This window comes from Narcine bancroftii, chromosome 1, assembly GCF_036971445.1.
Source record: "Narcine bancroftii isolate sNarBan1 chromosome 1, sNarBan1.hap1, whole genome shotgun sequence".
Classification (NCBI taxonomy): domain Eukaryota; kingdom Metazoa; phylum Chordata; class Chondrichthyes; order Torpediniformes; family Narcinidae; genus Narcine; species Narcine bancroftii.
The window spans coordinates 333,797,704-333,814,604 of NC_091469.1; the positions used below are offsets into that span (position 1 = coordinate 333,797,704).

General features: G+C 45.7%; 1 protein-coding gene across 1 annotated transcript; it reads left to right on the top strand.

Annotated features, from left to right (window-relative positions):
- The first annotated feature begins 9,021 nt into the window (after positions 1 to 9,021).
- On the top strand, positions 9,022 to 13,039 carry LOC138752174 (C-C chemokine receptor type 9-like). The gene has a single exon (XM_069915191.1). It carries the CDS (start codon positions 9,045 to 9,047, stop codon positions 10,116 to 10,118), a length of 1,074 nt encoding a protein of 357 aa, XP_069771292.1. The 5' UTR covers positions 9,022 to 9,044; the 3' UTR covers positions 10,119 to 13,039.
- The last annotated feature ends 3,862 nt before the right edge of the window (positions 13,040 to 16,901 follow it).

Genomic DNA, 16,901 nt, shown 5'->3' on the forward strand with positions numbered 1-16,901 from the left:
AGAGGTGTGTTTCCTTGACAATTGATTGCAAGTGGCATTGAGGATTCCTGGTAAAATTGAAGTCAATGGGCATGAAGGATAGAACTACTATGGTTGCAGACCTACCTCACACATAAAAAGGTGGTTGAGGAAGAGATCTCCAATAACCATGGAAACCAGGGCTTCATTCAGGATCCTGCAGGGGAGTGCCCCAAGGCCACCTTACTGTATTTTTCATCAAAAGATAAGAAGTGCCAATGTTCACTGACAATAATACAAGATCCAGTTCCATCTTGAGCTCCAAAGCTATGTCTGCATGCAGCAAGACTGAGACAACACTCAGGCATGGGTTGATAAGTGGCAACTACCAGAGGACGCAGTCTCAGAATAAATGGATGGCGCAGTTAGTATATACTGTTACCGCACCAGCGACCTGGGTTTGAATCTAGCTCTCTGTAAGGACTTTGTACGTTCTTCCTGTGACTCTGTGGGTTTCCTCTGGGTTCTCTGGTTTCTTCACATGTTCCAAAGACAGATGGAGTTAGTAGGTTAGAATCATAGAAAATTACAGCACAGAAAACAGGCCATTTGGTCCTTCTAGCCTGTGCCGAAACATCATTCCGTTAGTCCCACTAACTTGTACCTATTTCATAACCCTCCAGAACTCTCCCATCATACTTATCTATCCAATTTATTCTTAAATTTTAAGAGTGAGCCTGCATTCACCACATCAGATGGCAGCTTGTTTCAAACTCCCACCACTCTCTGTGAAGTTCCCCCCAATTCTCCCCCAAAGTCTTTCCCCTTTCAAGCCATGTCCTCTCGTATTTATCTCTCCAAATCTAAGTAGAGAGAGTCTACTCATTTTTACTCTGTCTATTCCCCTCATAATTTTGTAAACCTCTATCAAATCTCCTGTCATTCTTTGATGCTCCAAGGATTAAATCCTAACCTATTTAATCTTTCCCTTCAACTCAACTCTTGAAGACTTGGCAGCGTCCTAGTAAATTTTGTCTGCACTCTTTCAACCTTCTTGATATCCTTCCTGTAGTTTTACAAGCAGATTTTATGAATTGGAATTTATGGTTGTAAAACTAAAAATGCTGGGCAGATGAACCTGCTGATCGATGGCCAGGTTTACCCGTCCATTATGGACACTGCAACTGAAGAAGTCAATGGGAAACCACTTCAGTATTTTTCCTTTGTACAATCATGAACTCAATATTGACTACAGTCTCAGCTCAAAGATGGACCCTTCACTGAAGGAGAACAGAGGAGGCAACAACTCAATACAGAGGGACAGAAATCGTGATGGATGGAGAGACATGATTGCCCAGGCTGAAGAGCAAGGTACCTGAATGATAATGATGCTGATACTAATTCAACCCTATCAGTGAGGTCACACCTTTCCCGTTCGTCAGTTCCACCCATATGGCCTCTGTGGACAAGCCCTCTGGGCTGTCCTGTCTAAGCACAGCTGTGACATTTTCCCTGACTGGCAATGCCGCTCCTCCCCCTTTCCTCCCTCCCCCTCTATCATGCCTGAAACAACAGAATCTTGGAACGTTGAGGTGGGGTCCTGCCCCTCCTGCAATTAAGTCTCACTAATAACAATAATGTCGTAATCCAACATGCCAATCCATGCCTTTCCGACAGTACTCTTTGCACTGAAATAAATACAACCTGAGAACATTTGTATCATGTACAAACTTTTAATTTCTGTCTGTACATGCAGTCCTTGTATCACCTTTATCCTCCCCCACCCCACTATCTGCTCTAACATTCTGGTTCCCCTCCCCCTGCCAATCTAGTTTAAACCCACCTAGAATAGTACTAACAAACTTACCAGCAATAATATTAGTCCCCCTCCAGTTCAGGTGCAAACCATCCCGTCGGAACAGGCCCCACCTTCCCTGGAACAGAGCCCAATTGTCCAGAATCATGAAACCCTCCCTCCTACACCATCACTCAAGCCATGTAATTAGCTGCATTAACTTCCTATTTCAGGCCTCACTGGCACGAGGCATGGGTAGCACTCCTGAGATTTGTAAGGTTAAAACATCATGAGATGGGACCGGAGAAGGAGTCACCCAGTACTAAGGAGTAACAGAATGCAGATGTGACCTTGTATGCTCAAGATAAGCTTTGCACTAACAAGAATGATGTGCAGCAGACTAACAGAGAAGGATAGCAACAGTTTATTCATTGGACAATGTAATGGTATGATATTTACTAAGTACGTATCCTGAGGTATAAAAAAAACACCACTTGCTGATAACGGCAGAATGCGCCTTCTCCAACTAACACTGTTAGTTGCAAGTGTTACAATCCGGCAATAAAGAACAAAGAACCTTGATTTCGACTCAGTCTGGTGTTTGACTCACTCATTCATGAACAAAGCAGACCTAACAGATTGCAACCCTATCCTTCAACTTTGCACCTAACTCCCCAAACTCTCTTTGCAGGACCTCTTCATCCTTCCTTCCCATGTAATTGATCCCTACATGGACACGACATCTGGCTGCTCACCCTCCCTCCTGAGAATACCAAGAACTCAATCTGAGATATCATGAACCCTGGACCAGGGAGCTAACAGGCCATCTGGGATCCTCGATCTCTCCCGCAGAGCCTCTATCTGTCCCCCTAAATATCAAATCCCCTATCGCTACTGCTCTCCTCTTTTCCCTCCTACCTTACTGAGCTGAGGGTCCAGTCTCGGTGCCAGAAGCATGACCACTACAACTTGTCCCTGATAAGTCATCCCCACCAAAAGTGTCCAAAACAGTATACCTATTGTTGATGGGAATGCCCATGGGGTGCTTTGCTCTCTCTGTCTATTCCCCTTTGTTCTCCTGACAGTCACCCAGCTACCTGCTCCTTAATTTTTGGGCTGACTGTAATGGTATGGATTGTATATAGTCATTGGCCGGTAAAGGCATGGGCTGGTCCGGCCCCTGATGACACTCTCCCCTGGACTCCTCCCCTGTGGCCTAAGCCATAAAGGTCGAGCCACTTCTCCCTTCCCTACACTTCTCTAGCTTGGATTCGGGCCAGCTCAGGTTTTATGTACAATAAAGCCTATCGTTCCCCTTAGCCTTTGTCCTTGTGATTATTGGGGCAACTGGTAATGCCCAACAATTTATTGTACATAAATTTTTAACGTCTCCAGTAATGGAGAAGTTGCTGCGCCCCGATTGACTAGAGGTGGATCCCCAAGTCCCGGGTGCATCGGAACTCTTTGAACAGTGAATCAATTGTTTTAACAACTTTTTTGAGGCCACTGCCAGAGTGGTCAACCTGGCTGAAAGTTCTACAGGCAAGAATCAGCCAGAGGGCTTTCCAGGCCATCAGAAGCTGCACGACCTACACAGAGGTGATGGCTGAGCTACGGGTACTATATAAGCCCAAAATCAACGAGGTCTACTCCCGTTACCTCCTGGCATCTAGAAAACAGCAGCCTGGTGAGTCGGTAGAAAAGTTCGTCGGAGCCCCGATCACCCTGGAAAAAGACTGTTTGGGGAACCCCATGGTCCCTGTGCTGGGGGCCCAGTTCATGGAAGACCTGGTCTGGGATGTTTGCCTGTCAGGGTTGAGGTCAGACTATATCCAACAATGTCTCCTCGAGGAGGATCAACTCCCATTGAAATGGGTGATCCAACTGACCACGCGGAGTCGATCACGGGCAGAAGTGGGCCTATCCAGTATGCGCTGCAATGAGGGCCGCCATCCTGGGAGTTGGCGTCAGGGACGGCCAACCCGGCTGTGGCTGCAGTGGAGCTGGGATCCACGAGATGCCTCTTCTGTGGGCAGTCAAGACATCTACGACGTCTCTGTCCCACGAAAGGAGCTATCTACTCAGGCTGCGGGAAAAAGGGCCACTATCAACGTGTCTGTAGGTCCAGAGCCCTGTCCCAGAGCAGTGTGGTGTGTATGGCTGAGGAGCTTCCGGTGCCGGCTGCATATGGGGTAAGGGGGGTGCGCCATCTTACTCGCTGTCATCCCCATGCTTTACCCAGCAGCAGCCCTCATCAATGATGTCATCACTTCTGCCTTCTTCATCGACATTGGCAGCGTGGTCAACATGGAGGATGGAGGCCTTCATCTTGGGCAACCACCCATCCTGGCATCGATCACCTTGGACCAAGCCAGCCCTCACCTGATCACGAACTCCACGATGCAGATCAAGGTGAATGGGCACAAGTCGAACTGCCGCTTCAAGAGTGGCAGTACTTAAAGTTTTATCCACCCTGAGGTGGCCCGTAGACTCTCGATCCCCATTTGGCCGATGACCAGATCGGTGTCAATGGTGGCGAAAGACCAGCAGACGTACCTGGGGATGCTGTGAGGCATCTCTGACAGTAGGATGGGGGGGGGGGGGGTGGAATGTTATAATGACTTTTTGTTGTTAGTCATGCCCCAGCCCTGTACACTGATCCTCCTGGGCCTCGACTTCCAGAGTCAATACAGGAGTGTGTCGATGGCATTCGGGGGCCCCCAACTGTCGCTCACTGTTTGCAACCCATAGCTTGTGGGACCCCCCCCCCCCAATTGAGTATCCAGCCTCCGGCACCGACCTGCAGCTTCACCACCCTGCGGGTGGCCCCTCAGTCACTATTTGCGAACTTCACTCCGGACTGTAAACCGATCGCCACCAAGAACAGGCGCTACAGTGCTGAGGATATGGTGTTCATCTGGGCCGAGGTTCAGAGACTCTTGGTGGAGGGGATCATAGCCCCTAGCTCCAATCCCTGGAGGGCACAGGCCCTTGTGGTCAGAGGGTCAGGCAAGCCCCGGATGGTGATTGACTACAGTCAAACCATCAACTGCTTCACCCAGTTGGATGCGTACCCGCTATCCCAGATAGCCGACTTGGTCAACAAGGTCACACAATACAGAGTTTTTTCAACCATTGACCTCAAGTTGGCTTATCACCAACTCCCCCTTCACCCAAGCGATTGGCTCTACATGGGCTTTGAGGCAGACAACAAACTTTTTCGCTTCCTGTGGGTGCCTTTCGGTGTTACTGTGTCTCAGTTTTTCAGAGGGTTATGGATTGGATGGTGGAGGAGCACAAGCTGATGGTGAAATTCCCATATCTCAACAATGTCACCATCTGCGGCAACGATCAGCAGGACTATGACGCTAACCTCGCCAAGTTCTTACGTACAGCCAAGTCCCGCAACTTGACGTACAACAAGGACAAATGTGTGTTTAATACAGATCACCTGGCCCTTCTCGGATGTGTCATGGCACATGGTATCATTGCCCTGGACCCCATCTGCATGCAACCTCTTAAGGAGCTCCCAGTCCCAAACACCCTGAAGGCGCTGAAGAGGTGCCTGGGGCTGTTTTCCTACTATGCACAATGGATGCCCAATTACATTGATAAAGCCCACCTCCTGATTAAGTCCACAACCTTCCCGTTATCAGCGGAAGCCCAAGCTGCATTCTATCAGATCCAAGGGGACATCGCAAAAGCCACGATGCTGCCATGGACGAGTCCCTCCCTTTTCAGGTGGAGAGCGATGCCTCTGATTGCGCACTGGCCGCCACTCTTAACCAGGCAGGCAGGCCAGTAGCATTTTTCTTCCACACCCTGCTCAGTCCCGAGGTACGTCACTCCTCGGTCAAGAAGGAGGCCCAAGCGATTGTTGAGGGAGTGTGCCATGGGTGACATTTCCTGGCCGGTAAAAGGTTTAACCTGCTGACAGACCAGAGGGCCATGGCCTTCATGTTTAATACTAAACAGCAAGGTAAAATCAAAAATGACCAGATTCTTAGGTGGAGGATTGAGCTCTCCACCTATAATTACATCTTGTACCGACCAGGTAAACTCAACGATACCCCAGATGCCCTATCCTGCGGGACGTTGCCCAGAGCACATCTCAACTGCCTCCAGGCTCTTCACGACAGAGAGTGCCACCCTGGAATCACAAGGTTGTACCACTTTATCAAGACTTGGAACCTTCCATACTCCATTGAGGATGTCAGGTCCATGACCAGACGCTGCCAGATCTGCGTTGAATGTAAACCGCAGTTCTACCAACCCAAAAAGACACATCTCATTAAGGCCACACTACCTTTTGAATGGCTCAGTGTCAATTTCAAGGACCCCCTATCCACCGCAATTAGGAATGCCTACTTCCTGACGGTAGTGGATGAGTTCTCCAGGTTCCCCTTTGCTATTCCATGCCCGGATATGACCTCAGCGACAGTAATCAAGGCACTGCACAACATTTTCACCCGTTTGGGTACCCCAATTATATCCACAGCAATCGGGGGGTCCTCGTTCATGAGTGAGGAACTGCGACAGTACATCCTGGCCAGAAGCATAGCCATCAGCAGGACCACCAGCTATAACCCCACGGGTAATGGCCAGGTGGAAAGGGAGAATGCCACCGTCTGGAAGGCAGTGCTCCTGGCTCTTAGGTCCGAAAACATGCTAGTGTCCCACTGGTAGGACATTTTGCCTGAAGCGCTCCACGCCATCTGATCACTCCTGTGCACCACAACTAACACCACCCCCCATGATCACTTGTTTGCTTTCCCCAGGAGATTGGCAAATGGTTCCTCCATTCCTCCTTGGCTGGCAACCCCAGGGCCAGAGACACGTGAGTGGCCATAAGACAGATCCACTGGTGGAAGCGGTACACCTCATACACGCCAACCCTCAATACATGTTTGTGAGATGCCCTGATGGCCATGAGGACACTGTGCCTATCCGAGACCTGGTGAGAGATGGAGATCCCAAAACTTCCCTGCCCGCCATCGAGCACCCCACGGAGCAGACCGCCCCACATGGGAACACAATACTAGAGGCCGAGCCACCTGGCTCTCCTCTCCAGGAGTCGGTCTCCCGGGAGACATCAAAACCACCCCCTTCCTCCTGGGAGCCCTCAATCATCACCCCCAACCCAGACTGTCCCCCCACCCCCCCGGGACAGTTTACCCTCCTAAACAGCAGAGCACGGACACACCTGCCCTCTGTCTGTCCTGCAGAAGGAGTAAGTTGCCAGTGTGACTGAACCTCTAGTTAGACAAGAATTTTTTTTTGTCTGTGGGTCCCACCTCGGAAAAGAGGTGTTTAAAATTAAGGGGTGAATGTAATGGGTATGGATTGTATATAGTCATTGGCCAGTAAAGGCACGAGCTGGCCCGCCCCCTGATGACACTCTCCCCTGGACTCTGCCCCTGTGGCCTAGGCCATAAAAGTTGAGCCACCTTTCCCTTCCCTACACTTCCCTCGCTTGGATCCAGACCAGCTCAATTCTTCTGTACAATAAGACCTATCATTCCCCTCAGTCTTTGTCCTTGTGATTATTGGGGCAACTGGTAGTGCCCAATAGTGACTGTCTTCCAGAAACTCCTCTCTGTCACCTTCTCTGCCTCTCAGATGATCCAGGGTTCATCCAGCTCCAGTTCCCTAACTTGGTTTGTCAAGAGCTGCAGCTGGATGCATCTTTTGCAAGTGTAGTCTTCAGGGACAATAGTGCTGTCTCAGATTTCCCATGTCTTGCATTCAGAACAATCCATTGCCCTAGCTGACTCCATTACCTACTCCTAATATTGATCCAAGCTATCAATCCAAAGGCTGCCCTGCCGAAGCCTCACTGCTGACCTGCCTAGGGCCATCCTGCCAACCCTTGCCCTGCCTCAACTCACTGCCGACCCGCTGAAGGCCGCCTCACCAAAGCCTCACTGCCAATCCTCCAAAGGCTGCCCTGCTGAAGCCTGTGGACCCGCTGAAGGCTGCCTTGCCAAAGCCTCACCACTGACTCATCAAAAGCTGTTCCACCATCTGCACAGAACCTCGCACCTGCTCAATACTTCCACATTACCAGTTCATTGATATATGCGGGCTCGTGGGCTTGTGGGCCAGATGGGCGTGTTACTGTGCTGTACATATAAATGTATACATTTATAAAAGGACGTTGCTTTTGAACAGAGATGAAGAGAAATTTCTTCTGTCAGAGGGTGGTGAATCTGTGGAATTCATTGACCCAGACAGATGTGGAGGTCAAGTCATTGGGTATATTTAAAGCAGAAGTAAATCATGAAAATCTGTTGACACCATGATTGAAGTAAAAGCACAAAAATCTGGAGAAACTCAGCAAGTCAAATGGTGTCCTTAATGTAACCAAGGTAAGAAAACATAACTGACGTTTTGGCTTGAGCCATTCATCAAGGTATGAGCGAATGCCGGCAGGTATCTGAACAAAATGACGGAGGGGGCTGGCAAAGGCAGGAGAAGTCCCTTCCCCCCTTGTAAGGGGAACTTGTAGAGCTGAATTGGCCTGTTATATCTTTTTTTTAAAAATTACATTATTTTGCTAGTTTTCTAAAGGTAATCACCTGGACCAGATATTTCACATCCCACAATTTTGTGACCTGGAGCTTTTCCTCCTGCATAGGGAACAGCAAGCACTTGTCTTCATAGGGTGATCACAGAGAGGACCGATAGCACATGGTTATTATCAATGAATGAGGAGCTCATTGAAGAAATGGAATGCAAATATTTCTACGTCTTGTCCAGTTAATACCACCGCATCCTGAATTTCGACAGCACTTTTTTTTAGATCTGGTAAAAATAGTATCAATCTGACATAACGTAGAAAGTTGTAATTTAATTTACAATTACTCTCTGGATGGTACAGAATTTCATCTGCATGTTTGAATCATTGAGTCTTGATCAGACTCTTAAATGGTCCTCTCATTGGCCTCAATGGCCGTGAAATGTATAAGCTTTACTTTGCGCCCTGCACTTCATATTTGTAGCAATCTTTGATTTACTGCAATTCTGCACCCTACACTTTTGTTTTATTATTGTACTATCTGCCGTACAAGTTGACTTGCCTGGATAGCACTCAAAGCAAAGCCTTTCACTCTCATTAGTTCAGACCTTGCATACTTACCAAGTCACCTCAAGAAATTATAATACATGAGACTTTTTGATATATTTTTCCTTAAGTGGTCACTGTTGTTCCAAATGATTTGATTCCATCTGTTTCTATCGTTAAATTAACTGGTGATGTGTTCAGTTGCAGGAAGCAGTATCAGGCAAAGGCATGTCAAGAGTTGATGACAGTCAGTCTATCACCTTCACAACCAAAGACTACAGCCCTGACTATTCCAATTACCTTGACTATGATGAAGAATCGAGTGGATTGTGTAGAAAATCAGAAGTCCGACAATTTGTCCAATATTTTCTTCCGCCTTTCTACTTCACTGTGTTTCTGTTAGGCATTGTGGGGAACATTTTGATTGTGGTGTTGTATGCTTACTACAAGAGAATAAAAACCATGACAGATGTTTATCTCCTGAACCTGGCGATTGCTGACATCCTCTTCCTTTGCACTCTGCCATTTTGGGCTCTGGAAGCAATTTTTGGAGGCATATTTGGAAATTTTTTGTGCAAAACTGCTAAAAGCATTTATAAGATCAACTTTTTCAGCTGTATCTTGTTGTTGTCTTGCATCAGCATTGATCGTTACATTGCCATTGTGAAAGCAGTTAAGGCAAGGGCTTCAAAGAAAAAAATACTTCTTCGCAGCAAACTAACCTCTCTCGTTGTTTGGGTGTCTGCAGTGCTGTTGTCTTTGCCAGAATTTTGCTTTAGCTTGCAAGATGAAGCCCAAAGAAGTTGCTCCACAGTCTATCCGGAGAAAACTGTGAAGGCCATTGGGTTTGCAGTGCAGGTGACAGCTGGGTTTTTCTTGCCCTTTTCAGTCATGATATTTTGCTACTCCATGATCATTTGGAAGCTTCTCCAGGCCAAAACCTTTCAAAAGCACAGAGCTATAAAGGTGATTGGGGCAGTGGTGGGCGTCTTTGTCACTACACAGCTACCATACAACAGTATTATCATTGTGAAAGCCATGGATGCCATCAACATTACAATAACTGATTGCCAAACCCTCAAGAACCTGGATATTGCCACACAGATCACGGAGAGCATTGCTTTCCTGCACTCCTGCCTGAACCCATTGTTGTATGCATTTGTAGGGGTGACATTCCGAAAAGATCTGTTGAAAATCTTGAAAGGCTTCGGCTGCATCAGGACTTTGATCAAACCACAGCAGAGCACTTTGAAATTATCTTCTCCATCACAAACTGAAACAACAGGGTCATTTTTATTGTAACCCTCAGTTTACAGAGGCAGGGTGTTGAAATACTGATTTTGCAGCAAAACTGGAAAAAGAGAGAACCAATAAAAGAGATGAAGAAGGAAGTCTCTAGATGCTGGGGCTTAGTGCAGTGCACAACAGTGCTGGAGAAACTCAACAGCTCACGGAGCATCCACAGAAAGTAAAAGGCCTGAGCACTTCATTAGGAAACTTGCTCCACCACACTTCATTAGGGGTCATTTACTGCATCTGGTGCTACAAATGAGGCATCCTCTACATTGGGGAGACTGGATGGAGACAGGGGGGTAATTTTGTTGAGTACCTTTGCACTGTCTGCTGCAATAGCAAAGACTTCACAGTGGCCAACCATTTCAATCTTTCAATTTCACGTAACATTGTTACATGCCTGTCTGTGGCTTCACGTCCTGCCAAGTTGAGGCCATGCATAAATTGGAGGAAGAACACCGCACATTCTGTCCTGACAGTCTCCAACCAAGCGGCATCAATATCGACCTCCACATTTCCATTAAACCCTTCACCTGATCCCTCTTTTTCCCTCATCCCTCTCTCTCCTTTCCTCCAAACTACCACCCCTTCTCTTTCTTCTCCTATAGCAGAACTATCCTTCTTAACCGTCTGCCTTCTCTCCCATTGCTTCTCGTCTTGTTTCTCTTTTACCCTCCCACCTGTTAGCCTGGGCTCCCCTTCCTTTCCCCCTCCTCAACCTTTTTATTCAGGTGATGGCCTGATTTTTGACAGTCTTGAAGAAGTGCCCGAAATGTTGACTGCCTTTTACTTCCTATGGATGCTGTGTGGCCTGCTGAGTTGCTCAGCCCTTTTGTGCATTGCACCCATGAAAAGAATCTTGTTCATATTTTTCTACTTTACAACCAACTTACTATTTGACTCAAGATGAAATAGTTTTATAGTCATTAAGAGGGAAAGTAATGTACTTATTTTTATTAGGGAAATGAGTCACAAAGAGCTGGTGCTGAAGTTTGAGTTCTAAAATGGGTGGAGTCACCTTGCCCGAGTAATAAACCAGCAATATCACAACATATGCCAGGTTCACATTCTCACTGGGCAGGGCATCGTTCAAAGAAGTGAGGGAGAGAGATGCTGATTTGGTCTTGTAAGGCATGAAATCTGGAATGCAGGTGTTAGTCTAAATCCCAAAATGGCAATGTAGATGAGGACATTTAAGAATCTGGAGTTACATGCACACACATATTACAACACAAAGGGGGGTTTTGTTGTCTGTGGTGGTTCCCAGGGAGAGGTTTCATCAATCAAAATCCTTCTGCTAATTTCCCTCCTTGAAAGAGTGATGGTGAACATGATGGTACAAGGTTCTGTCGTTGCATACACAATTACTCAAATTTGTTTACTTTTGTTTGCCCTGTAAAGGTACACCAAGCCCATGCCAAATAGAGAAAGAGAAGCAAAAGAGAACCTCTTTAGAGACTCTGAGTGTTATTCCACCACCTCCTCCAATGTTGCCATCACCTCCTGCAACTTTGTAACCTCTCTGGCCATGTGGTCTCCTGCTTGGTCAGTGGTGAACCCAAGCTCCAGGAATCCTCCTCAGCCCTTGGTTCCCAACCCCCAAAACGATCAGGGAGGTGTCAAGATCTGAGGCTCTTCGAGAGCCCATTCACGTCACTTTCACAGATCCTGGTCCCCATGAGCTGGCCTCCAGAAGCCCGCGGCCTGGTGTGAATCCTTCAATTGCCGAGTCCCTTGTTGGTCCACTGCTGAGGCCTCCTTCCTTGTGGCATCGTGTTCCAGGCTTTTCCTTCTTGGGTGGAGGTGTTCTCCTGTTCTGGTGTCCTGTGCTGGTCTGCTGCTCCCCCGGAGCCCACTGCCATTGTGGTCTGGGCTTCTGGGCATAGGCACAGGCATCCTGGGCACTGGCCCCTGTGGGTTCTCTGATGTAAGCAAAAGCATCGCGAACCCCTTCCACGGGTAGTTGTACTTATTATTTGTTGCTCTGCTGTCCTACAGGGAGGGAATCCTGCCATCCTTACACTGTGTTGACAGGAGCCTCTGCAGATCCAAAGAAGTGTGCTTGCTCTTGCCGGGAATGGTCATCATTCTAGAGCCTGAAACACCCAAACCCCAACAACCAGTCCAATGAAAACAGAGACCAGAGAAAATCAGTGAATGAGCTAGAGAGTGAGCCAAGGTAATGAAAGGTCAGCAGAAACACAGGCAAGCAATTGTGACTACATTTATCAGCATTATAGTGACAATTTTAAAAAAGTTTTTGTTTGTTTTGGCATTAGAATGTCTGAATAAGAATTTAAGTTCTCAGCTATTTTAAACCTCAGCAAGTTTCATGCATTAAAATGTGTTTAATCATTGCAATAGTGATTTCTATTGGTTGGGTGAAAAGACATTTTTGGCATATTTTATTTCCTGTCAATATGCTTGTTGGGAATGAGTTGAATTTGTAACCTTTGCAAAATGCCAGAATGTGTGAGAGAGACCTAGACCAGAATAAGTTGCTTCAAGGTAAAGGTCTGGTTATTTAAAACCAAGGGATGTGGACATTGCTTATTCAGTAGCTGTTGAATTTTCTGCCCCAGAGACTTGAGGAGATGACACTTCAGAAATACTTGAAGTAGAGGTGGACACATTTCTGAGAGATCAGGAGCGATTGAGGGCTAGGGGACCTGGCAAAAAGGAGGTAAATCCTGGGGCAGATCAGTCACCATCTAGAGCAGGATAGAGAGTCTGAATGGCATGCTCCCACCCTCTCGTCCTCTTGTGACAGAGGAAACGGAAGATTAAAGGAATGATCTTTAGTTCTTTTTCAGAAGATAGGAATCCATACAATCACTGTCTTGTAGTTTTAACCACATTAAGTAATCCTCTGGTGGTAATTAAATGAATTTTGTTGTTTTATGTTTCATTTCATTCAATATTTTGTAATTTTCTCTGATCTTTGCATTTGTTTTGAGAATAAAGCATTATATGTGCTGGGCCCAAAAATGATTGACTGTTGTACTTATTATTGTAGTGTGGATTTTATTAATATTAATTAATTAAGCATCATAGATAAAATATTTCTGCTGCAGCTTTACAATGTAATATTGAGTCCTTACAGACAAACAAACATGTTGGCAAGGTGATGACCCAGGTACAAATTTGATTCAAAATTCAGTTTAATAAATATGTCATCAAATATACAACCTTCCCTGAACCCATGGTATAATCCATATAAATATGATAAGAGTTCTTTAGTATACAAGAGTGATAAATGGGCTTTGAGTTTAGCCAACATTGTTTTCCACCCATCCGAGTGATTTTCAGCTCAGTGATTTAAAAGCTAAATCTTACGTATGCTGCAAATCAAATTTAAAAACTGAACTCAGCAAAGTGGTAACAAGAGAAATAATTAATGACCTTTCATCAGAATCTATCTTTTTTATATACTTTTTAATTGTTGGTAATGCTAGCGTTTACTGTTTACCTGTAATTGCCCTTGAGAAGGTAATGGTGAATTGTTCTTGAACCATTGTAGTGTTTCTTGTGAACATACAGTACTCCCACTGTGTGGTTGATGTGAGTGGCCCAGGATCTAGACACAATGATGATGGAGGTTCAGGATTTAGACCTGGTGATGAGGGAGGTCTAGGATCTAGACCCAATGATGGTAGAGGACCAGGATTTAGACCCAAGATGATGGAGGACCAGGATTTAGAACCAATGACGATGGAGGTCCAGGATTTAGACGGAATAGTGATGGAAAAATATGATTTAGGCCCAATCACAATAGAGGTCCAGGATCTAGACCCAATGGTGATGGGGGTTCAGGATTTAGATCCAGTGACAATGGTGGTCCAGCCATATATTTCCAAGTCAGAATGAAGTGTACCTCAGAGGGGACCCTGTGCCTTCTCCTCTTATACTTCTTGGGGGTCGAAGTGATGGGCTTGGAAGGTGTAGTCAGAATAGCCCTGGGTAGTCAGAATAGACCTGGGTGAATAACTGCAATGCATCTTTGAAGGTGGCGCACACTGTGACCTTGTCACAAAGCCAGAGAGGGTGCAGAGATTTATAAGGATGTTGCTAGGACATAGGGACCTGAACTATAGGGAGAGATTGAGCAGGATGGGTCTTTATTCCTTGGAGCAGAGGAGGATGAGAGATGATCTCATAGAGGTGTACAAAATCATGAGAGGAATAGATGGGGTGAACACAGAACCAGGAATTGGTAAGGTGAGGGGGGAGAGATTTAACAGGAACCTGAGGAGTAACTTTTTTTTTACACAGAGGGTGTATGTATAGAACGGGCTGCTGGAGGAAGTGGCTGAGACATGTACTATTCCAATGTTTAATAAAATTTGAACAGATATATGCATGTGATCAACTAAATACAAGCAGCTGGAGCTGGTGAGTGGGACATGGTCAAGTTGGCTGAAAGGTCTGTATCTACATTCCTTGACTTTGAAATAAAAGGTTCCAAATAATCCTGATTGTTTTATTGTGTAAAAAAAAGCATTGGATATTGAATAGTTTCACTGCAAAAGCAAGATAAATCCAGATATAGCAAGTATTATAACTGAACAATGGAAATGGCCAAAAAAAATGCATTAAAAAATCTGCACAACTCTTCCATAGCTCACTGTTTAACTGAAAGGCTTCCAGTGGTAGATTCTAATAAAAAGTTTCAAATGATGCAGAATGCTCTGTATGACTCCATGTTTGGACCAAGGCAGTGATGAGGTCTGGTGCAGATGGACCTTGTCAATAAGTGCCAAGGATCTGTTGGCTGCCCTCTTAATATTTTCTGAACCCACTGTTCTCAATATCCTGTCGAAGGAATTGAACTGGTCAAAGAAAGACCGTCTTTTATGACAGTGGGATCTCAGCAGGAATCTGCGCAACGTTGATCACACAAAATGCAATCTGCAGAAGCAACAGTGGAGCCACAACACCTCTGTTTCTTGCCCTTCACTGTGGCCACTCTCTGTAAACAGACATGACAAAATGTCCCAGACGTACATTCTCGCATGTTCACCGGTTCAGTCATAATGGGAGAGGTTACAAGCAATGTGTTGGTGACAAAAGTGAGAAGTTTACTCAATCCCCACAAAGCAAACCAGCTCTGTCACTGCGTCTTTGCACATGTGGCAATGAACTTGAATTTGAACCGTGAGTCTGTCAGTGTGGCCTCTCATCTTGCACAACGTCTGCAGTTCTCAAACTTTCCAATCACTAGCGATTCAGTGCCACTACAGAGCACATTGTTGAGCAAGTTTCACTTGGATGGTGCCTCCTGAACCTCTGAGGTTTACATTTGTTTTTGGGCTCTGGTTAAATCCTTTGTTGTAGGCTCTCGGCATTAACATCCAGGAGAGTGACCTGGATTCTGTGTGCGTCTGACTTGAAAACCCATGCATTGGTGGTTAAATTCACCTGGAAAATCAACTAGGTATTGGGAGGCAAGGTGAAAAATTCCCAGGACACTATGTTCCAGGTCCAAGTGTACATTTCCCTGATATCCGTAGTGCAGAACGCCAGTCTCTGTGGAATTTGAGTTAATGTATTGTTACGAGCCCAGAGGACCCCAAAACCCAGCAGCAATGGATATTCACCAAGACAAATGGTTACTTAAACAAAAGTTGCTTTTAATTATCTTTAAACATGAAAATAGAATCACACTTTGACTTATAACTATTGACTTAACTAACCTAACTTAACCCCCTTCTAATTCTAAGCGCACATGTATGTAATGAGTCGGAAGTTCAGAAAAGTTATTTGATTCACAGTCCAATCTCACTTCTCATTCCTCCAAGTTCACTGGTTACAGGCAATTCTTATAGTGTGCATAGAATTTAACATTTATAAAGTTTACCAGGCTTTGGTGGTTGAAAGGTAAATGGTTACCACTCAGGAAGGTTCTTGTTGGTTTTCAGAGAGAGATTTGTTGTTCCAGGTAACCACAGAGTTCCTTTCTGTTTCTATCCGAGAAACATTAGACAGCCAGACCTCTCCTCTTGCATGAACCACAAGGGCTTTGACCAGGCTGAACTAAGCACTCATAACCCGTCTTCCAAATGGGGCTTTCCACAAGCTTGCCAGCGTGTCCTGTTCCAGTTGCTGCAGCTGATTGTAAAACTGTAGAACTGATCACTCTCTCTGTGAGAAAAAGCCTGTTTGACTCTCTCTGCTTACAAAAACACATGACCCCCTTAGAACAGCAACTTCCACTCCAGACAAAATGCGGCTCCGACAAGTTCTTTTATCTGTTGCCTTTTTATAAACAACATTCCCTTAATGAAGTCTCTTGGGCACTCTCCAAAGCTTTTGCAAAGGCTGTTGGCCCCGACATGTCTAGCATGAGCAGAGCTCCAGTATTTTAAATAAGATCTGTTTTTAAAGTGTTTGTATGTGACCTACACTAAAAAAACCTGCCCCAATTTATCTCTCAAAAACATATCTATATTCTGTCACAGTATCCTGACAGTATTTCAGCCACACAGGTGATAGTGGGGGTTGATCATCATTCACCGAATTATAAATATCAATTTATTACAGCAGCAGGAAATATAAAGCACATGGTCAGGAATTGCACCCTACAGGATTCTTCCTCCTCCGGTCCCCCACCTTTGGTTCCTTCTGGCACCTCTTTTTATCAGATTCCAGCACTGGCAGCCTTTGTCTTCACTTACCATGCTCCCTCCGCCCTGTGTGGCTCATCTTCCCCCACCTGATCCCTTTGTTTCCTTTTGCCTATCTCTCCCTTTGCCTGACACTTACCAAATCAACAGATTCTGCCTGGCATTCTTC